The sequence below is a fragment of the Ranitomeya variabilis genome, chromosome 3 (genome assembly GCF_051348905.1).
Source record: "Ranitomeya variabilis isolate aRanVar5 chromosome 3, aRanVar5.hap1, whole genome shotgun sequence".
Classification (NCBI taxonomy): Eukaryota; Metazoa; Chordata; class Amphibia; order Anura; family Dendrobatidae; genus Ranitomeya; species Ranitomeya variabilis.
Window position 1 is genome coordinate 545,149,664 of NC_135234.1, and position 23,455 is coordinate 545,173,118.

Sequence of the window (23,455 nt, forward strand, 5' to 3'; positions counted from 1 at the left end):
ATTTTTCTTTTGTTTTGTTTTTTTGAATGGGGCTAAAGGGGGGGCGATTTAAGCTTTTATAGTTTTTTCATATTTTTTTAAAGTTTTTTTTTTTTTTTTTACTTTTGCCATGCTTCAATAGCCTCAGATTGCTCCTATGTAGCTAAATTACAGGCTTGCTATGAGTGCCGACCACAGGGTGGCGCTCACAGCAGGCCGGCATTAGTAACCATAGAGGTCTCAAGGAGACCTCTGGTTGCTATGTTGACGCATTGATGACCCAAGATCATGTGACGGGGGTCGGCGATGCACTCATTTCCGGCCCAATGACCGAAAGCGCCGGTTAAATGCCGCTGTCAGCGTTTGACTGCAGCATTTAACTAGTTAATAGCGGCAGGTGAATAGCGATTCCACCCACCGCTATTGCGGGCACATGTCAGCTGTTCAAAACAGCTGACATGTCCGGACTTTGATGCGAGCTCACCGCCGCAGCCCGCATCAAAGCGGGGGTACCGACCTCCACAGTAATAGTACGGCGGAGGTCGGTAAGGGGTTGAAAGTTTATTTATGATAAAAAGCATAGTTATTTATCGGTAACTGTATTTCTCAGAGCCCATGACAGCACCACAGACAGAGGAGATCCGCCCTTCAGGGACAGGAAACCTACAGGATAAAAAGGGCGGTACCTCTCCCCTGCATCAGTTATGTTTACAGAGCATTGGAGGTCTTCCAGGTTAGTTACAACAAAAAAAATATACAATTTTATCATATTGCTTAACAAGTGAACACCGTGTCTATATAGAAAAAACACACTTCATACAAAGGAATGTGCTCACCGCACACGTGATGAGGGGGGAAATAAGCCGCTGCTGTCATGGGCTCTGAGAAATACCGTTATCGGTAAGTAACTATGCTTTTCTCAGTCCCCCATGACAGCACCACAGGTTAAGTCAGATGAAGAGGCTAGGTCTAAGCGGTAGTGTCTAAAAAAGGTTGAAGGTGATGACCAAGTGGCTGCCTTACAGATTTGAGCTAATGGTACCTCCGACCTTTCGGCCCAGGAGGTCGCCACAGCCCTTGTAGAGTGGGCTTTCAGTCCCTCCAGAACGGCGTTCCCGGTGGATGAGTACGCCAAGGCTATCGTGTCTGTTATCCAACGTGCTATAGTGCCTTTGGGGGCTCTGAGTCCTTTCCTGGGTCCCTGGAAGCAGATAAAAAGAGACCTTTCCTTCCTATGCTGCTGGGTGGAATTTATATACTGAACTAGACACCTTCTCACATCTAATGTGTGGAACTTTTCTTCTTTCTTATTTCAAGGATCTGGACAGAAGGAAGGAGGGATTATTTCCTGAGACCTATGGAAAGTGGACGCTACTTTTGGTAGATAGGCAGGGTCTGTTTTTAGTACAACCTTATCATCCAGGATTTGTGTAAAGGGAGGGTTTGCAGACAGGGCTTGGAGATCACTTATTCTGCGGGCCGATGTTAGGGCTATCAGGAGGGCAGTCTTAAGTGATAGAAGGGGTATTGATTCTATAGGCTCAAACGGGGAATCTGTTAACGCTGACAAGACTAAATTCAAATCCCAGGCTGGTAACCTACGTATAGTTACTGGTCTAGACCTTGCGGCTGCTCTGACAAGCGTATTACCCAAGGGTTGGCCGCTATGTTTTCACAGTACAATGCTCCTAGGGCTGCTATCTGTACTTTTAAAGTACTTACTGAAAGGCCTAGATCTAAACCCTTTGTAGAAATTCTAATATTTCAGCAACTGGGACCCCATCTTGCAATCTTACCCCTGAGGTGGACAAAATTTTTTTCCAGGTTTTGCCATAGTTTTTAGTGGTCACGGACTTTCTACTTTTCATTAGTGTAGAAACTAACTTGTCAGAAAACCCTCTTTCCTTCAATATTGACCTCTCAAATTCCACGCTGTCAGGTGGAGATACTCTGAGGGTGGAACACCGGTCCCTGTGATAGGAGGTCCGGAAGATCCGGAAGAACCCAGGGATCGATGACCGATAACATCCTCAGCCAGGAGAACCAGGCCCTCTTAGGCCAGAAGGGGGCTATTAAGATGAGCCTGGACCTGTCCTCCCTGACTTTTCGCAGGACAGCTGGGATTAGGAGAGTTGGAGGGAAAGCATACGCAAGACTCTTTGTCCAAGGAATCGTGAATGCATCTACAGCCTGAGGGTTCCCCCTGGGGTCTAGGGAACAAAATGTTTTCACTTTTGTGTTGTGCATACTGGCAAAGAGGTCTCTTACAGGGATTCCCCACAGATCTGTAATTTTGTCGAAGATGTACTGATTTAGAGACCATTCTCCTTGTTTTAATTGGGTATGGCTCAGGAAGTCCGCCCGCCTTCTGGTTCTCTACACCTTTTAGGTGGGCAGAACCGGATAAGAGGTTGTTCTCTACTAGGCTGAAAATTTCAGAGGTGGTTTTCATTAGTGCTTGAGAACTGGTCCCCCCCCCCCTGGTGGTTTAGGTAGGCTACCACTACTCTTGTCTGAAAATACTCATACATGATGTCCTTGTAATTTGTTTAGGAAAAATAGTAATGCACGACTCACTGCCCACAGTTCGTTTTGGTTTGAGGAAGCCCCATGTTCCTGACCTGTCCATACCCCCTGAGTGACCCTGTTGTCCAGGTGAGCGCCCCACCCTGTGGGACTTGCATCTGTGGTAACTATCCAAGATACCTCTATCACCCAGGGAATCCCTTTTGACAGGTTGTTGGGATCCATCCACCAAGCTAGGGATTGAATAGTATCTAAACTTAAGAGTCATGTGACTTTCTAACCGTCCCTCCCCTTAGTATAACCTGGTTACTTAGAATGTCACACTGGAGATGTCTCGTGTGGAGTTGTGCCCACTGAACTGCTGGAAGGCAAGCAGAGAGGGACCCCAGTAATGACATCGCCTTTCTCAGAGCCATGGAAGGGTTTGAACGAGCTTCTGGTACTAGACTTATTATCTTTTGTCTTTTCTGGACTGGGAGGTGACATTCTTGAGAGATAGAGTCCAAGGTGAGACTCAAAAATTCCTGAACCCTGGTTGGTTCTAGTTTTGATTTTTGAAGGTTTACAAGCCAGCCTAAATTTTTTAGAGTATCTATCACTCTGTTGCATTGTTGACAGCAGAGCTGGGCCGAGTTGCTCACAATCAGAAATTCGTCCAAGTATGAAACTATCAAAATATCTTTCTCTCTCAGATGGGCCATCATCTCCGCTATCAGTTTGGTAAATATGCGGGGTAGAATTGACATGCCAAAGGGAAGAGCTCTGTATTGGTATTCTCTTATCTCTCCTTTCATGACCACTGCTCGTCTGAGGAACTTTTGAGAGTTCTTGTGAATGGGGACGTGGTAATACGTGTCGCCGAGATCCAGTACTATCATGAAACCGTTTGGAAACAGGTTTTTGATCATTGACTTTATTGACTCCATTTTGAATCTCTGGTTCCTTACATAAGTGTTTAACTTCCGTAAGTTTATTATTGTCTGGAAGGACCCGTCCGGCTTGGAAACTAGAAATAATGGGGAGTAAAATCGCTTCCCTCGCTCCAGAGGGGGGACTTCCTGGATGACAGCTTTGTCTATCAGTTTTATAATTTCCAGTTCTAGGGCTTCTTGTTGTTGAGGAGAGGACCTCAGCGGTGTTACCACGTAGTTTTGGGGAGGTAGGGATAGAAAATCTATTCGAAGCCCCAATCTTATTAAGTTTAGTATCCAAGGGCTGGTTGAAATTTTCTCCCAGGCTGGGAGGAACTGAGATAATCTCCCTCCCCTGGGGGAGTTGTCACTTTTTTGGGTTTCCTATCCCGTGAGGAATTACCAAAAATGATCCCCTCGTCTCTTTTCCCTTCATCCCATCTGTTCAGCTCCCTCGGTGGTCATTTCCTAAAGAATTTCCTATTCCGAAAGGGCCGTTTAGTGAATGGTGGGGCCAGGTTAGGGAACCCTTTTTTCTTGTCACCTGCTTTCTGCAAGATATCATCCCGAGTCTCTCCGAAAAGAAACTTGCCCTCGCATGGGATTGAACAAAAGCTTTTGTTTAGTTTGTAGGTCACCTGGCCAACTTTTTAGCCATAATGTCCTCCGGTCCGCATTCGAAAGGGGTGCAGATTTAGATGCTAGTTTAATTGAGTCAGCCGATGAATCTGCCAAAAACGCCACCGCTCCTCTTATCATAGGGATAGACTAATACTTTATTCCTAGGCACCCCATCCCTCAGCTGTTTTTCTAAGCTGTCAACCCAAATCATTAGGGATCGCGACGTGCAAGCAGCTGCTATGGCGGGTCTTAAACATCCCCCTGCCGACTCCCAGGCCCCTTTAAGGAAGGTATCTGCTCTTTTATCAAGAGGATCTTTCAGAGTTCCCATGTCCTCAAAGGGTAGTGCAAATTTTTTAGAGGCTTTAGCTACCGCAACTTCGAGTTTGGGGGCTTTATCCCATGAAGTAGAAGCCTCCTCTTCAAAGGGATATTTTCTTTTTATAGAGGGGACCGATGAGTTCTCTCAGGTTTTTCCCACTCTTTTTTAATTAAGGCTTGGATGTTCTCATTAAGGGGAAAAACTTTACGCTTTTTTTGGCTTAGTCCTCCAAACATTATATCTTGGACCGTTTTGTCAGGATGGTGATCCAACACCCCCATAAACGACCTTACTGCCTTTACAAGTTTACAAGTGCGTCAACTTCATTCATCTAGGGGGAAGCAATGACTATCTCCACTCATTATCCGAAGAGGAGAAAGAGGAGTCCCATGTATCTGAGTCTCTACTCTTGGAGCGGGAAGAATCAGAATGAGGATAAGCAATAAGTTCCTTTCTTTTAACTTTCCCTCCTCCTTTAAGAGAATTAAACGCAGTTTCTACCTCTGACTTAATTACGGATCGTAACTCGGAGGCAAAACACCAAGGTTACTTACCGGTAGTCGGTTTTTCCGGAGCCCATGACAGCACACCTGAGAGAGGGATCCGCCCAGTCAGGACAGGAAACATACTGAAATAAAAGGGCGGTACCTCTCCCTCGCTTCAGTTGGTTTTCAGAGCATGAGAGGCCCCCTTGGTTAGTACATGGTAATCCATCACCACATCATAATTATAACAAAATACACCCAGCTAAAAAGTGCGCACCAAAGGGTGAAAAAAGAAGGGAGGGAATATACAGGTGATGTCATGGGCTCCGGAAAAACCGGCTACCGGTAAGTAACCTTGGTGTTTTCCCGTTTCCCATGACAGCACACCTGAGAGATTTTTGGAGAAAGAACCACCTTAGGGAGGGACCACCGCTTGTAGCACCCTTCTACCAAAGGTAAGGTCAGACGAGGAGGATAGATCTAGCCGGTAGTGTCTAAAGAAGGTAGACGGAGAGGACCAGGTAGCGGCCTTACAAATTTGATCTATCGATACCTCTGCTTTTTCTGCCCAGGAAGTAGCCACGGCCCTGGTGGAGTGAGCCTTGATGCCATCAGAGATCGGGGCGCCACAGGAAGCATAGGATAAGGAAATAGCCTCCCTAATCCACCTAGCAATAGTACCCTTGGATACCCCATATTCCTTTCTACTACCCTGAAAGGCTACAAATAGGGATTGATCCTTCCTCCACTGACTAGTGAAGGATATGTACTGCAAAATAGTTCTCACATCCAGTGTATGAAATTTCGCCTCCCCTGGGTTCTTAGGATTATTACAAAAAGAGGGTAACACAATCTCCTGACTCTTATGGAATTTAAGTACAACTTTTGGAAGGTATGCCGGATCTGGTCTGAGTACTACCCTGTCATCAAAAATTTGCGTGTAAGGAGGGGAGACGGACAGGGCCTGTAAATCACTCACTCTACGGGCTGATGTTAACGCTACCAGGAGCACCATTTTAAGAGTGAGTATCTTTAACGATGATTCCTGCAGGGGTTCAAATGGACTGTTGGTTAGAGCATCTAACACCAGATTTAAATCCCACGGGGGAACTCTCTGAATTTCTACTGGTCTAGACCTACTACAGGATTTAATAAAGCGGGACACCCACCTATCGGAGGCAAGATTGCAATTATATAAGGCTCCCAACGCCGACACCTGGACCTTAAGCGTATTAGTTGCCAACCCCAGTTGTAAACCCGCTTGTAAAAATTCTAAGATGGTACCCACAGGAGCCTTATCCCCCAAAGGTCGCCCCGAAAAATCCAGAAATTTTTTCCACGTTCTACCATAAATTCTCGATGTTACTGGTTTTCTACTTTTTAATAAGGTGGAGACTAACCCCGGCGAAAACCCCCGCCTACTCAGTAATGCCCTCTCAAATTCCAGGCTGCAAGATGGAAGCCGTTCACCTGAGAGTGGCATATTGGGCCCTGGGTTAGCAGGTCCGGAATCTCTGGTAGAATCCACGGATCGGTTATAGACATTTGTCTCAGGAGGGAGAACCAAGGTCTTTTCGGCCAAAATGGAGCAATCAATATTACCCTCGCTTGCTCCATTCTGATCTTTCTCACCACTGCTGGAATCATCGCTATCGGTGGAAACACATAAGCTGCTTTTTTTTTTCATGGGCGCCGCCATCTTGGATCCGGGGCGCCGGTCTGACGTCACGTGGGCACGCCCACTCCCAGCGTACCTTGCGCGCAACGTCAGCCGCGCGCCCGGAAGTCGCCCAGCTGAGGGGGAGAGATCGGCGTGGAAGACAGAGACCGGCCCCAGGAGTCCGGACTGTGCTGGACCGACGCCCGCACGTGCGCAAGAGCCCCACGGGATCTGCGAACGGCGCTACCGTCTCCTGAAGGCCGACATACAGGCGCCCTGCCTGTGTTTCCAGTGCCGGGACAGGAGCGGGTAAGTGGATCTTCTATCAAAAAAAAGAAACCGCCGTCTTTCAGCACAAGGGTTCCCATCAGGACAGGAAACAAGCGGGAGAAATAAAAAGTGAGTGGATATCGGCAGGCACTTAGCCAATTTGTTTGGGACACAAAGTTATCCAGTCATCTAGCCTCCTGATGAGCCTAGGCAGGCGAAACGCGTTGAGGCGTTAACATTGAAAGGACAGACGGTGTGGGAAGTCTGGCGTGATGCAGATGAGTATCAATGGTTTCCTCAGCATTTATGTTATGGTGGCTGCTGAACACCAATAGTGTGTATATCGACAGTAGATGGTGTGTATATTAATGTCAGTTGGTGGCCGATTAGCACGTACAGGCTGTGTACTGATATCAGAATAGCAGTGGCATAGGTTAATCCGGATTGTGCTGACACACACACCGGATAAGCGAGTATAATTGTATTCTCTACACACATTTGGTGTTCAGTTTTTAGATTATCCTTTTGGTATCTTTTGGTAGCCCCAGGTTTAAGTGGTAGGGGCGTATCTGCCAAATAGCCACCGAAGTGAGGCACCTACGTCTGCTCAGACTTTCCAAGTTCATCACCGGTCTGATCCTCATGTGTTCAAATTGCTTTTAATATCTATGGGTGCTAGCTTTCCCTAGAACAGTTGCTGTATGTTTAGATTGAGTGGTCCTTTAGCCTATGGGTAGTGGGATTCACCAGAGGTTGTAGGGCCTATCAGGGCTAATAGGGTCAGTCATCGAGGAGCGGGGGCGCCAATACGCTCCCCCCTAGGGTGCCAACCTCCGCCGGCAGGCAGCTATTTTTCTAGGAACCGGTGCAGGGATTGCTAGATATATCCCATAGTTTTTTAACTGGGTGGAACACATTTTTGCTTTTGTTTTGGTTTGGTCACTTTTTGGTGGCATTTGTTTGCCCTTCATTTTAATAATAAAGATTGTTTTGGGTTCATTACATGATTATTTGCAATTAAAAAACCCTTTAATCCATTATAAAACATCAGGACAGGAAACCCAACTGAAGCGAGGGAGAGGTACCGCCCTTTTATTTCAGTAGGTTTCCTGTCCTGACTGGGCGGATCCCTCTCAGGTGTGCTGTCATGGGAGACGGGAAAATTTGGGGTTTCCTCACAGAGGACTCGTCCTATACAGGAGTCACACAACTTATCCCAGGATTGCGGTAAAGCTTTTTCGCACAAGGGGCAGGTTCTGTGTTTTGTTTTCCCCGTTCTTTTCCTTGCCTAAGATAAACGGAGAAGAGGGATCCCCAATTACAAAAGTGAACTTTCACGAAGATCACTCGCCAATCTGATGCAACCACAGGTACCGGTTCTGGAGGAGGGGTAGGCTCCTGTAGAGTAGGGTCCGTAGGAGGCATCATGAGTTCATTTTTTCTGTACATCTGGTTTTGTCCGTTGGTGGTAGCGCGGTTGCTGCTGTGGCGGCGGTGGTTGGAGCTGCTGGTCGCTGTCTTCCATGGTGTACCCTTGGGACGTCATGCAGCAAGGAGCTCCTTAATCCACCGCTTTTTATAATTTGTGCCTATTATTAGCCCCTCCCTCTGTGGCTGCGTCGCTGAGGGAAGCGCGATTTCCTCTTTTTTTTTTACTCTTCTCTGCGCATGCTCACGCCAAGTGACCCGGAATTGCTGTATATAGATCCGGGGCGGCGGCCATCTAGGTACACCTTATGTACTCAATGCGCACGCGCCCGCCCGGAACCGGAAGTTGTTACCAATTCCGGTTTTGGCACCATCTTGGAACTCCTCGTGCGCGTGCAATAGTGGTAGCCTCTATCTCCTATCCGGAGTGGCAGCTGACGCTCCAGACCCCTCGGTCCCAGCAGTGGCGGCTTCGGAAACCGCACCAGCCGTGACAGGGACATCCCCCGCTGCCAGGACTCGGACTGGCCAGCTCCGGATCCTTCATTTAAAGCTTCGGAACACTTCAGGTACCATCCTAGCAGGTTCCCAGTCAGGGACAGGAAACCAAACTGATGCAGAGGAATGGTACCGCCCTTTTTATCCTGTAGGTTTCCTGTCCCTGAAGGGCGGATCCCCTCTCTCTGTGGTGCTGTCATGGGGACTGAGAAAACTTCTTTATGAAAAACACGTTTTAAAAAAGTTGACTTTCTTTACAGGTTACTACTACGGAGAAAACTGAAGGAGCTTTACTTATTGTCTCCTGCTGCTGAGCCAGCCCTTCAGTGCTGCTTACAGTCTTTATTAACAGGCTGAGGCAGTGACATCAAGTCAATAGCGCTGCAGCCAATCACTAGACTTGGTGGCTTGTGCAGTCTTCCTCTGGAGAGCTATTGAGAAAAGAGATTATCAGCAGCACTGATGACGCTATGTCACTTAACTACAGCCTGTCAGCAAAGAGCGGTCGCAGCATTGAAGAGCAATCATTGGAGAAGGGCACAAAAAAATTTCCCGTTAAAACTACTTAAAAAATACAAGTTTTTAAATACAGCCATCCATCACTTGTGTCATAGGCTGCATTTAGAGAACTGAATCATCATATAAAAAGGGAAGAAAAACAGCTCATATTGCTAATTTATCTCAGAAAGAGAAATTGTAATACTGAACTGCTATGGGTTTAATTGACTATACTTGTATGAACATCTGCACATAAAGGAAGTAGTCACCTCGGGATGATTCTGGTCTTGCATGCACTGCACAAGCATTCTTTTGATGACTTCTAGATAATGCTGCTGCTGATTTCCAAAAATTCCAGGAAAATTCCTAAGAAAATATAGCCAGGATTACATAACTATATCCTACAAACACCAGTAAAATGCATGAGACTAACATGCAACATTAACATGTTAAACCGTATCTATGTGCAGTCTATTAGATTTGGTAAGAATAGCATTAAAGTAAAGCTATACCTTTTCATCATCTTCATGATGGTGGAAAATTCTAAAATGTTCATTCATATGTTTTCTGACTGATAATACAGGTTCCCTTTAATGGTGGCCTAAAAATAAATATGACGTACCAGAAAATATGCAAAGCAGATTCACGAAGCCCCACATCCTGAGAATTCACAGAGTCGAACAAGAACTTTAATGCTTCAGGCCACTGATTATTGCCATCATCATCTGACAAAAAAACAAACAAACACCAGTCAACTGTTTAACAACATATTTGTATAGTCTAAATTTTGGCAATACAATATACATTTTAACATTACGAAAGCAAGTAGAGAGAAGGGAACAGGGACTGTGGAGATAACGGGTAGGGACTAAAGGATAGAAGTCCATTGCATACTCCTTGCAGTCTGTGTCATGAGCTTGGCAATGTCTACTGTTTTCGTCTTCCCCCAGCAGGATGTAGAGACTCTCTTCCTCCTCCATGGAGCTCAAGTCTGAGAAGAGACTGGAATCTCCTTAAGCGAGTGTCCCTCACAACTGAGTAGTTGGTGCAGTATGAAGTGAGACTCATCCTCCAACACCTCCAGGTCACAGTGTTGGCATAGTCTGTCCTCCTCCAGCTTGTAGGTCTGTCAGTGCTGGCAAGATTGTGGGCACTTAGTCTGCGAGGTTTCTCCAGTTATGGGGCCAGTTTGTAGTCTCTCTGCAGACTCTGCTTTATGGTCAGTTTCTGTTGTGTAATTATATTCTCTCTCCAGTCACGGACATACCTCTCTTGGCCAATGTCTATCTCCCCAAATTTGGGTCTTGCTAGGCTGTTGTGATTGATTTTTGGGTAACCTATTCTAGGGGGCCTGGCAAATTTGGACTACCGTATATACTCAAGTATAAGCCGACCAGAGTATAAGCAGAGACCCCTAATTTTGAAACAAAAAACTGGGAAAACTTAATGACTCGAGTATAAGCCTAGGGTGGGAAATGCAGCAGCTACTGGTAAATTTCAAAAATAAAAATAGATACCAATAAAAGTAAGATTAATTGAGACATCAGTAGGTTAAGTGTTTTTGAATATCCATATTAAATCAGGAGCCCCATTATAATGCTCCATACAGTTCATGATGGGCCCCATAAGATGCTCCATACAAAATACGCCCCATATAATGCTCCATATTAAAATATGCCCCATATAATGCTGCACAAATGTTGATTATGGCCCCATAAGATGCTCCATACAGACATTTGCCCCATATAATTCTCCACAAATGCCGATTATGGCCCCATAAGATGCTCCATAGACACATTTGTCCCTTATAATGCTCCACAAATGCTGATTATGGCTCCATAAGATGCTCCATACAGATATTTGCCCCATATAATGCTGCACATGGCCACAAACAGATATTTGCCCCATATAATGCTGCACATGGCCCCATACAGATATTTGCCCCATATAATGTTGCACATGGCCCCATACAGATATTTGCCCCATATAATGTTGCACATGGCCCCATACAGATATTTGCCCCATATAATGCTGCACATGGTCCCATAAGATGCTCCATACAGATATTTGCCCCATATAATGTTGCACATGGCCCCATACAGATATTTGCCCCATATAATGCTGCACATGGTCCCATAAGATGCTCCATACAGATATTTGCCCCATATAACGCTGCACATGGCCCCATAAGATCTCCATATGCTGTTACTGCGATTAAAAAAATCAAAAAAAGACATACTCACCTCTCAGGCCCCCGGCACTTGCTATACTCACCTTTCCCGTTCCACCGCTGGGCGCCGCTGTGTGTTCCCTGTCCTCTGCACTGTCAGGCAGAGGGCGGCGCGCACACTAATCGCGTCCTCTGACCTGAGCGTCAGTGCAGAGGACGGGGAAGACGCAGCAGCGCCCGTCGGTGGAATGCGGAGCAGGTGAATATCGCGCACTGCGTTATACTCACCTGCTTCTGGCGCGGTGTCCCTGGTTCTCCAGCGCCGGCAGCTTCTTCCTGTATTGAGTGGTCACATGGTACCGCTCATTACAGTAATGAGTATGTGGCTCCACCCCTATGGGAGTGGAGTCGGGTCCATATTCATTACTGTAATGAGCGGTACCATGTGACCGCTCACTACAGGAAGTAGCTGCCGGCGCCGGAGAACCAGGGACACCGCACCATGAGCAGATGAGTATTATTACACAGCTGCCGCTCCCCCTCCCCTGCCGACCCCTGGGTATGACTCGCGTATAAGCCGAGAGGGGCAATTTCAGTCTAAAAAAAATGGGTGGAAATTCTCGGCTTATACTCGAGTATATATACGGTACTTACATGTAAAGCTTTAGTTATAAATGCTCAGTCTTTATGTAGGTGAGCCCGAAAGGACGGCGCCCTCTTCTGGAGTGTTAGGTATAGAGGGAACCTGCCCAGCTCAGCCTGACAGGCACCGTCAGAGGTGCTCAGGAGGAAGTGGAGAAAATGCCTGCAGAATTCTAGGTGAAATATTTCTGCTGGGCTGGTAATCATAACATGACCAGTCTGGATGTGTGCGGGCTGCAGACATCACAGACACCCACATGGGAGGAGTGGATTTAATGATTAAGTCAAAAGACTCTCACTGGCCGTTTCAAATGATTAAGTTTTCTCTACTCTCCCCCCCCCTCCCCCCCAGATTGCACAGAAACTTTTGCAAGCTATGTCTATCAGTATCTCAATGCCTTGTTTCAAGATCTATGACTGATGGATTTCCAGGCCTGGTCAAGTGAATCTGTCCGCTCCCGTAAGTGGGAGTAAAGAACACACAGCAAAAGGGATTCCTAGGTCATTCCTTAGAACAGAAAAGTAGCAATAGAATGGAGGAAATTATACAGCAGTACTGAGCTGTGTAGACGTGAATCTAGCAATGGAGGAGGTACATAACTGGTTAGAAAGCTTGGTACAATCTCTGCCTGTTTTCTCAGTCTGCTACTCCCCCCTCTATAGCAGGGGTCCCCAACTCCAGTCCTCAAGGCCCACCAACAGGTCATGTTTTCAGGATTTCCTTAGTCTTGCCCAGGTGATAATTGCATCACCTGTGCAATACAAAGGAAATCCTGAAAACATGATCTGTTGGTGGGCCTTGAGGACTGGAGTTGGGGAACACTGCTCTATAGTGTATGTATATACATATATATATATACGTATACCGCCACCTCACTGCTAGCAGACTGACTGGTTTTGAAAGCGGTGAACTGTTTTTCAGAGTGGGTGACAAGTTCAGAAGTGGCTCATAAGTGCAGAATTCTTGGATAAGGTATTTTCCAAAGTTTCTTAGTCACATGTACTATTTGTCAATGCAAACTTAGTTGAAAGAACAGTTTACACTTAAAACCTTACCAATCAAGTTCCTAGCCAATTCTGCAACAATATCACAGATCTTTTTCCTCATGCTGGACTGTGCTTCCAACTGAATGACAAGTAGTAGTTCACTTTTGATGGCATTCTGCACATCAGCTGGAAGAGATGGATAGACTTCTTCAAAGGATGACGACAAGAGGCGTCGTAGCAGGACAGCTGCCATCTGCCTGGCCTGAAACACAGCCACAAATAGATCTTATGATGTTCAAAAACCACTGTCATGTATACAATTATGAGAGTGACTAGACAGTAGCAGTCAGAGGAAATGTATCTCCCTAATTTTATAAGTGTTCCAATCCAAGAGAACAAATGAAAATTTAGTGAGATGTTAAAAACATGAAGTTTGTACTTTAAGTTTACCTCGTCGGCAGCTGCAGCATTTCGGACTGCTTGCAAGAGAAACGTGATCTTGGATGGACCATTGATGCCGTCATAGGTTTCCTGCAAAATATAATCATTATCTGTCTTTATATTTGCCTTTCGTAAAAACTAGGCAAGCATTCTTTGTCCTATACCCTTACAGTACCTGCCATTAGCCAAACTGGTTAAGGCTAGAGTGCCAGTGAATTAATATCAAGATATATTGAAAAAAGAGGGATTTTTGGTTCTTACCGTAAAATCTCTTTCTTGAAGCCTTCATTGGGGGACACAGGTAACCATGGGTGTATGCTGTTGTCACTAGGAGGCTGACACTATGCAAATAAAGAAGAAGTAACTCCTCCCCGGCAGTATACACCCTCCGACAGGCACCAGGCAACTCAGTTGGTGCAAAAGCAGTAGTAGGAACAGGTAATATAAAACTCAACCTATACCAACCCACAACAACGGCCAATTGGCCAACACAGTACAACTTCAAGGGAGGGTGCTGTGTCCCCCAATGAAGGCTCCAAGAAAGATTTTACGGTAAGAACCAAAAATCCCTCTTTCTTTCTCGCTTCATTGGGGGACACAGGTAACCATGGGACGTCCAAAAGCAGTCCCTAGGGTGGGATATTCTGCAGAAAAAGAGTTAGATCGGCCGGTCAGAAACCGCCGCCTGCAGTATCCTCCTACCCAGGCTCGCATCCGCAGAAGCCCGAGTATGCACCTTGTAGAATTTGACAAAGGTGTGAATGGATGACCACGTTGCGGCCTTGCAAACCTGAGAGGCTGAAGCTTGGTGACGAACTGCCCAGGAAGCTCCCACAGCGCGGGTAGTGTGAGCCCTCACTCCCGACGGAGGCCGTTTGTCTTGAACACGGTATGCCTCCAGAACCGCCGAACGGATCCAACGAGCAATTGTGGACTTGGAGGCAGGGAGCCCCTTTCGCTGCCCTTCCGAGACGATGACCAGAGAATCGGCCTGACAAAAAGAGGCAGTTCTGGCGAGAAATTCGGATAGCCCTGACCACATCCAACTTGTGAAGAGATTTCTCCAAGGGATGAACCGGGGAAGGGCACAAGGAAGGGAGGACAATGTCCTCATTGATGTGAAAAGCCGAAACCACCTTTGGTAGAAAGGAAGGAACCGGACGAAGAACCACTTTGTCCTGATGCAGGACTAGAAAAGAAGAACGACAGGATAAGGCCGCCAGCTCCGACACTCTTCTAATGGAGGTGATGGCAACCAAAAAGGCCACCTTCCAGGATAGAAACGAGAAGGAAATGTCCTGAATCGGTTCAAAGGGCGCACGCTGGAGGGCTTCCAAAACGAGGTTGAGGTCCCAAGGTTCGACAGGAGGACGATAAGGGGGAGCTATATGAGCGACCCCCTGGGTGAAGGTTCGCACCTGAGGCAGGGAGGCCAGGTCTCTTTGAAAAAGAATGGACCGAGCGGAAATCTGACCCTTCAAGGTGCTAAGGGAAAGACCCGAATCTAGACCCGCTTGAAGGAAACTGAGAAGAGATGGAAGGGAAAAGGTCATAGGAAACAGATTGTTGTCCTGACACCACAGGAAAAAGGCCTTCCAACACCTGTGATAAATACGCAAGGAAGCCGGTTTTCTCGCCCTTATCATAGTCTAGATGACGCTATGAGAAAAACCCGCGTCCTTCAGGACCGCAGCCTCAACGGCCATACCGTTAAATTCAGAGACCGAGAATTCGGGTGGAAGAGGGGCCCCTGCGAAAGAAGGTCCGGACAATCCGGAAGCCTCCACGGAACGTCCGATAGCATGTTCACCAGTTCCGCATACCAGACCCTGCGAGGCCAATCTGGAGCTACTAAGAGTGTGGGGACCCCTTCTGTCTTGATCTTTTTTACGACCCTTGGGATCAAGGGGAGGGGTGGGAACAGATAGGGCATCTGGAACAGAGTCCACGGGATCGCATCCGACGGCCATCGGATCCCGAGATCTGGAGACGTACTGGGGAACCTTGTGGTTTGCCCGGGAGGCCATCAAGTCGACGTCCGGGACGCCCCACCGCTGGCAAATCTGGCTGAAGATTGCGGGAATAAGAGACCACTCGCCCGCCACGATGCCCTGGCGACTGAGAAAGTCGGCTTCCCAATTGTCCACCCCTGGGATGTGGACGGCTGACAGAGAGGGAACGTGATCCTCCACCCAACGCAGAATTTTTGCCACTTCCGCCGTGACTTGTGTGCTGCGAGTCCCTCCCTGATGGTTTATGTAAGCCACAGCCGTGGCGTTGTACCAACTGAATGCGGACCGGTTGCCCTGAAAGGAGAGACTCCCAGCGGGTGAGGGCTAGGAAGATGGCTCTGATTTCCAAGAGGTTGATAAGGAGGCGCGCCTCCTGAGCATTCCAGCGGCCCTGGGCCGTGAGGTGGAGTAAAACTGCTCCCCAACCTTGGAGACTGGCGTCGGTGGTGATCACCTGCCAGCGGGGAGGGAGAAATGACCTCCCGCGCAGAAGAGGTGGACAGCGTCCACCAAGAGAGCGACTTTCACTCTGGGGGAGAGGAGAAACGGGCGATCCAGGGAAAGTGGATTCCTGTCCCAGGCCGACAGAAGGGCCAGCTGGAGGGGACGAGAATGGAACTGGGCATAGGGGACCGCTTCCATGGAGGCGACCATTTTTCCCAGAACCCTCATGGCAAGGCGGAGAGACGGAGGACTCGGGCTCTTTAGTGCCCTGACCCCCCGACGAAGAGAAAGGAACTTCTCTTTGGGAAGAAAGACCTGAGCCTGAGAGGTGTCGAATTCCATGCCCAGGAACTCCAGCCGCTGAGATGGAATCAGGGAAGACTTCTGGTAATTGATTATCCAGCTGAGGCGAAGAAGTGTGTCCAGAGTAAGCTGGAGGCTCTGGCTGCAATCCCGACGGGACGAACCCTTGATCAAGAGGTCGTCGAGGTATGGGATTACCAGAATCCCCTTTGAACGTAGGATGGCCATGACAGCTGCCATGACCTTCGTAGAGACCCTGGGTGCAGACGCCAGACCGAAAGGGAGGGCCGTGAACTGATAGTGATGACCCTGGATCGCGAACTGGAGGAATCTCTGATGTCATACGCAAATAGGGATGTGAAGGTACGCATCTTGGATATCCACAGAACACAGAAACTCTCCCGGTTCCATGGACGCGATCACCGAGCGTAGAGATTCCATCCTGAAACGCCGAATCCGGAGATGGCGGTTCAGCCGCTTGAGATCCAAAATTGGACGGAGAGAACCGTCCTTTTTTTGGAACCACGAACAGGTTTGAGTAAAAACCCCAAAACCTCTCACGATGAGGCACCGGAACTAAGACTCCTGAGGCAAGGACCAACTCGACGGCCTGGAGAAGTCCTGAGAGGTGGGAGGGCTGTTTGGAAGGACGAGAGAGCAGGAAACGTCTTCCTGGGGGCGAAGAAAATTCTATCTTGTAGCCCGAAGTGATGATCTCCCTGACCCAGGTATGGACTACCGATAGCCACACCTCTGAGAACAGGAGAAGTCTGCCTCCCACCCTGGGGGGATTTCCAGGTGGGGGTGACCCGTCATTTATTAGAGAACCTGTGGCCCCGAGATCCAGATGGTCTTGTGGGATGGCTCTTAGCTCTCCAGCGCGGTGGAGGCCTGAAAGAAGGTTTTCTTCGGTCTCCTTGCGAGGAAGAACGGTCCTGGTTGGGATTTCTTGAGGAGGCGAAGGACCGAAAGGGACGAAAGGACTGGGGGCCCCTCCTGTTAAAGGGACGTTTAGGCTTGGACTGGGGTAAGGAGGTACTCTTACCACCCGTAGCATCTGAGATCATTTGATCCAGCTGTGTGCCGAAGAGTCTGGAACCCTGGAAGGGCAGACCAGTGAGGGATTCTTTAGAAGCGGGATCTGCGTTCCACACTTTTAGCCAGAGAATCCGGCGAATGGCCACAATGTTGCTGTTAGCCTTGGTGGAGCAGGCCGCTGCATCAAGGGAGGCATTCATGAGGTATTTTCCCGCAAGAGAAATCTGATCTGCCAAATCAGACAGTTCCTCAGCAGGAGCAGAGACCAAAATGCCCCTGCGCAGGGTTTTGGCCCAGGCTGACACAGCCTTGGCTACCCAGGATGAGGCGAAACTAGGGCAAAGGGAGGCTCCGGAAGCCTCAAATGCCGATTTTGCCAATGCCTCGATTTGCCTGTCTGTGGGGTGCTTAAGGGAAGCCGCGTCCGGGATAGACAGAACCGTCTGCGAGGATAGCCTGGAGACGGGCGGGTCAACCTTAGGAGACTCGGACCATTTGGAAACAAGGTCGGAGTGAAAAGGGTATAACATGTCAAGCCGTTTCCTGCCAGGGAAACGCTTGCCAGGGTTTTCCCAGTGTGTAGAGGTAGTGTTGTCAAACTCCCTGTGATTAGGAAAAAACCTAGAAGGAAGTTTAATCCGTTTAAACGCAATGGAGACGTCATGAGAGCTTGCCTCATCCAGCGTCTGAATGATACCCGAAATAAGGCTATCAACCATCTCCTGTGTTACGGAAGTCTGATCTGCATCAGAGCCAGATTCCGACTGAGAGGATAGATCAGACCCGACGTCCGCCTGCGAGGAGGGGGAATGGGCAGGACAAGGATCTAGATAAGGTCAGTTTTCTGTCTCTTTTGTCCGGTCTGCCTCTGAGGGTCTAGGACAGGTGCGAGCGAATCGCCGTGTGAGGCGTTCATGGCACTGGTGGCATTAGAGAGAAGCGGGATACGTTCAAGTGCCTGGACCAGGGACTGAGAAACCTTAGTCAGGTCGGACACTGAGACATTGCAACAGCCCACTCCGGGGGAGGGGGGGGTGCACTCATCCCGGGACCTAGGAGCTTCTTGAGGGGCTGACATGATGGGAGGAACGCAGGACGGGCAGAAGGGTGAGGGCTGACCTGAGGCCCACTTTTTCTTACAGTGAGCGCAGGCGTAATGGATGGCCGTAGTGGCAAAGGCCAGGGTGGGGTCAGACATAGGTGGATATTACCTTGTCCTGGAGCGGAGAAGTACTGCCGGGAGGAGTAGAGCCCGAGAGAGCAGTAGCGCTGAGCCTGCCGAAAAAACAGTGACAGCGGCAGCCGCCTGTGTTCCCCCAAAAAACTTCTGTCCCACACGGTGAGCAGACGCTGACAGGGAGCAGGAAGCGGTAAAAAGAGCGCTGAGACAGCGCGACCCTGTGGGCGGGCACAAGCGCTGAAGGGGGAAGCAGATGAAACGCCCCCAACAGCGCTGAAAGATTCCCGGCCGCAATAATGCCGGCCGCCACCAGAGGGCGCTCAAGCGCCAAAAAGAAAGTGAAGAAAAAGGCCGGGAGAGGAAAAAAAACTCCTGGCCGCAATAATAATGCCGCCCTCCACCAGAGGGCGCTCAAGCGCCAAAAAAGGAGAAAAGCCGGGAGAGACAGCGAAAAAAATGGCGGGCGCGCGCCTGCAAGTTTAAATAAAAAGGATGGAAAGAATGCTGGCGTTAATGTGAAGCCTTTCCCCGCGGTTTAGCGTGTCCCAGCGCCTGAAAGTGCGACCCTCTCTCCTATTACAGGGGAAGCCTGGTAAGCTATATGGAGATCGCTGCCGGGCAGGGTGAGGGAAGGAAGGGGGGCGGGGGGCTTTGTTGATTGAAGATCCCTTACCTGGAGATGAGGAACCATCAGGATCCCTTGTAGACTAGAGGGTCCTAGAAGAAGTCCTCCTTCCCGCGCCACGAACTCTCCGGCGCAGAAGACGGCGTCGACCCCTAACCAGGGGGAGAGGGTCACTGGAAGTGACCGCCGTCTTCCTCTCAGCCCACTCCGTGGAGAGGGATGAGGAGGGGAAAACGGGCAGGACAGGCCACCAAGGAAGGTGGTCACCCTGAACACCCGAATGGGTGACAGGGGACAAAGTCCTGCCCAGCGGGTCCGAGGGTGCGATGTGGGTGATACCACACTGCTCTCTCGGTCGCTCAAAGTGGGGAAAACAGGGTGAGAAAACTGCACCCTGTTACCCTGAAGGAAAAATCTGAAAAAGGGAAAAGGTTAATAAACAAAACAAATCCCTGTAAAAGAAATGCCGATCTGGTGTTAGATCCAGGTCCGCCTCCTACAGACACTAAGCAAAAACGGAGTTGCCTGGTGCCTGTCGGAGGGTGTATACTGCCGGGGAGGACTTACTTCTTTATTTGCATAGTGTCAGCCTCCTAGTGACAGCAGCATACACCCATGGTTACCTGTGTCCCCCAATGAAGCGAGAAAGAAACAGGAGTACTAGCAACTAAAAAATACAAAATGCTGAGTAAGACAACTTATCAAAATATTAAAATTTTAAAGAAATCAGTCTCACAAATTAACCTTACTTTTACTAGATAACTAACATTCTGAGAACAGGAGAAGCAGTAGTAAGGTCCCATTCACACAGCTATTTCTCAGCTCCATATTGTAAAGAGTTGTACTGCGGCTGCCATTGAGGTGCATGACGCCTCTTAAACCTTCACAAACCTCTGATTTCATACAGAGGTTTTCATTCATTCAGAATCCAAACAAAAAAAATAATTGTGTCAGGTCAAGGAGTCAGAGTCTAATACATGCTCGAAGTATTTTCAATATTGAAGGGCTTATCCGAAGACAAACAATATACTCATGCACAACTTGGGGAATTTTGTTACCCACAATATATATGCATACTCCGGGCCACAATCGGACAAGACTGGCTCAGGCCTCACTCAACACACTTGCATTGAGTGTAGCCGCATCCATCTAATTAGATAGTGCCCGGGAATATGCATATTGCATACTTATGGTCACATGACCACTGTTCGCAGCACTGACAATGCAGAATACTAACAGCAGTAAGTGGGCGCAACATGAGAATTCACAAGTCTGCAGACTTGTAGTTTTAGATTGGACAACCCCTATAATGTATCCTGGTCATGTGTGGCCGATATAAAAAGATACACAGTTATCTGAGCCCTGTCTGCTCAGGTACTATAGTATGAATGATGTGCTGTTTGGCCAAAATCTGCCATTACATCCAGCTGCCATAGGATCAAAAAACTGCTGATAGTTGGAGGTGATGTTCAGCCACTGATCCGATAGCAATCACCTATCCTAAGGACAGTCTGTCAATATCCTAAAGGGTCATATCCCATTGGATAGGTAATAACCTACTGATCACTGGGGGTTCAACCACTGGAACACCCAGCAATCCAGAGAAAGGGAGCTGCACACTGAGTCTACAGAGCCCCATCTTGAATGGAGAAGAAAATGTACAACTGATCAACCAAAATGAAGCTTTCTATATATTAGGACAATAAATCAATGTGTCATCCACAATGAAACTGCCAGCTTTGGCAGCATTTCACTCTCCCCACTTTATACAGACAAACCTGGCTCAACAATGACATTGTGCTAATGACATTTCTATAGTATTCGTGTGCTGGCTTCCATCTACAATGATGCAGATCTCAGAAAAAAACATTGTACTTTCCATAAAAAAATCCCCCCCCCTTGCTATTTACCAAAATTATCCTCTTGCTGTCAAAGAAATGTAACCTTTTTTAATAACATTTTTTAGCCATAAATTCATTGTGGGGTGAAGTGCAACGCAAAAGGAAGTTTTGTGATTGTTAGGCCTATTTTTTCAGGTGCTCATTGTACTGTGTAACTAACTTTATTCTGCTGATCAATTATGGCTATAGCAAATTTCTATACTTTAAAAAAAAAATAGATGTAAAAATAAAAAGCTTTATTCTGCAGTCAAAGGAGTAGTAAGATTATTTTTCTTGCAGGAGCTGTAATTTTTATTGGTACAAGAAAGGGTCCACCCGCCTCCCATCTAACCACTCAGATGCTGCAGTGACTATGGATTAACCCCTTCGCGACATGCGCCGTACTAGTACTGCGCTGCCGGCACTGCATTTGTGCCAGCAGCAGTACTAGTACGGCGCATCGATCACCGCGGTCTCGCGCTGAGCGCCACGGTGATCGGGTGCGGGTGTCAGCTGTATATGACAGCTGACACCCCCGCAGCAATGCCCACGATCGGCGCTATCGCCGATCGCGGGCATTTAACCCCTCTGATGCCGCTGTCAATAGTGACAGCGGCATAGAGGGGGATCGCGCAGGGACGGGGGCTCCCTGCGCTCTCCCACCGGAGCAACGCGATGAGATCGCGCTGCTCCGGTGACCTGGAAGGAGTCCCCGGATCCAAGATGGCCGCGGGACTCCTTCCGGGTCAAGAGATGACCTAGCTTGCCAGCGCCTGCTGAGAGTTCCTAATAGCAGGCGCCGGCAAGCCTCTGGAATATGGCTGTCAGATCACCGATCTGTGATGTCCCCCCTGGGACAAAGTAAAAAAGTTTAAAAAAAAAATGTCCACATGTGTAAAAAAAAAAAGAAAAAAAAATTCCTAAATAAAGAAAAAAAAAATATTCCCATAAATACATTAATCTAAATTTTAAAAAAATCACACAATAAAAGTACACATTTAGTATCGCCGCGTCCGTAACAACCCCACCTATAAAACTATATCACTAGTTAACCCCTTCAGTGAACACCGTAAAAAAAAAAAAACGAGGCAAAAAACAACGCTTTATTCTCATACCGCCAAACAAAAAGTGGAATAACACGCGATCAAAAAGACGGATATAAATAACCATGGTACCGCTGAAAACGTCATCTTGTCCCGCAAAAAAAAGCCGCCATACAGCGTCATCAGCAGAAAAATAAAAAAAGTTATAGCTCTCAGAATAAAGCGATGCAAAAACAATTATTTTTTATATAAAATAGTTTTTATTGTGTAAAAGCACCAAAACATAAAAAAATTACATAAATGAGGTATCGCTGTAATCGTACTGACCTGAAGAATAAAACTGCTTTATCAATTTTACCACACGTGGAATGGTATAAACGTCCCCCCCCCAAAAAGAATTTCAGGAATTGCTGGTTTTTGTTCATTCCGCCTCCCAAAAATCGGAATAAAAAGCGATCAAAAAATGTCATGTGCCCGAAAATGGTACCAATAAAAACGTCAACTCGTCCCGCAAAAAACAAGATCTCACATGACTCTGTGGGCCAAAATATGGATAAATTATAGCTCTCAAAATGTGGTGATGCAAAAACTATTTTTTGCAATATAAAGCGTCTTTTAGTGTGTGATGGCTGCCAACCATAAAAATCCGCCCAAAAAACGCTATAAAAGTAAATCAAATCCCCCTTCATCACCCCCTTAGTTAGGGAAAAATAATAAAATTTTAAAAAATATATTTATTTCCATTTTCCCGTTAGGCTACTTTCACACTAGCGTCGGTACGGGGCCGTCGCGCTGCATCGGCCCGACGTACCGACGCATACTGTGCAAGCGCCGCACAAAGGGGGCAGCGGATGCTGTTTTTCCACGCATCCGCTGCCCCATTGGGAGGTGCGGGGAGGTGGGGGCGGAGATCCAGCCGCGCATGCGCGGTCGGAAATGGTGGCCCGTCGGCACAAAAAAAGTTACATGTAACGCTTTTTGCTGCCGGCGGTCCGCCACAACACGACGCAACCGTCGCACGACAATACGTCGCAATGCGTCGCTAATGTTAGTCTATGGGGAAAAAACGCATCATGCAGATGACTTTGCAGGATGCGTTTTTTCGCCAAAACGACGCATTGCGACGTATGCAAAAAAACGCTAATGTGAAAGTAGCGCTAGGGTTAGGACTAGGGTTAGGGCTAGGGTTGGGGCTGGGGTTGGGGTTAGGGTTTCAGTTAGAATTGGGGAGTTTTCACTGTTTAGGCACATCAGGGGCTCTCCAAACGCAACATGGCGTCCGATCTCAATTCCAGCCAATTCTGCTTTGAAAAACTAAAACAGTGCTCCTTCCCTTCCGAGTTCTCCTGTGCGCCCAAACAGTGGTTCCCCCCAACATATGGGGTATCAGCGTTCTCAGGACAAGTTGGACAACAACTTTTGGGGTCCAATTTGTCCTGTTACCCTTGGGAAAATAAAAACGTGGGGGCTAAAATATCAGTTTCGTGGAAAA

The 23,455-nt window shown here is 47.8% G+C and overlaps 1 protein-coding gene across 1 annotated transcript in view; it reads right to left on the reverse strand.

The window, feature by feature from the left end:
* The window catches only part of IPO5 (importin 5), a 101,029-nt gene that overhangs the window by 62,046 nt on the left and 15,528 nt on the right, over positions 1–23,455 (reverse strand). The window contains exons 2-5 of the mRNA XM_077297124.1: positions 13,448–13,528; positions 13,067–13,259; positions 9,821–9,923; positions 9,468–9,564 (exon numbers count right to left, since the gene is read on the reverse strand). Of these exons, the coding sequence (XP_077153239.1) occupies positions 9,468–9,564; positions 9,821–9,923; positions 13,067–13,259; positions 13,448–13,528 (474 nt within the window). The remainder of the gene's footprint in view (positions 1–9,467; positions 9,565–9,820; positions 9,924–13,066; positions 13,260–13,447; positions 13,529–23,455) is intronic.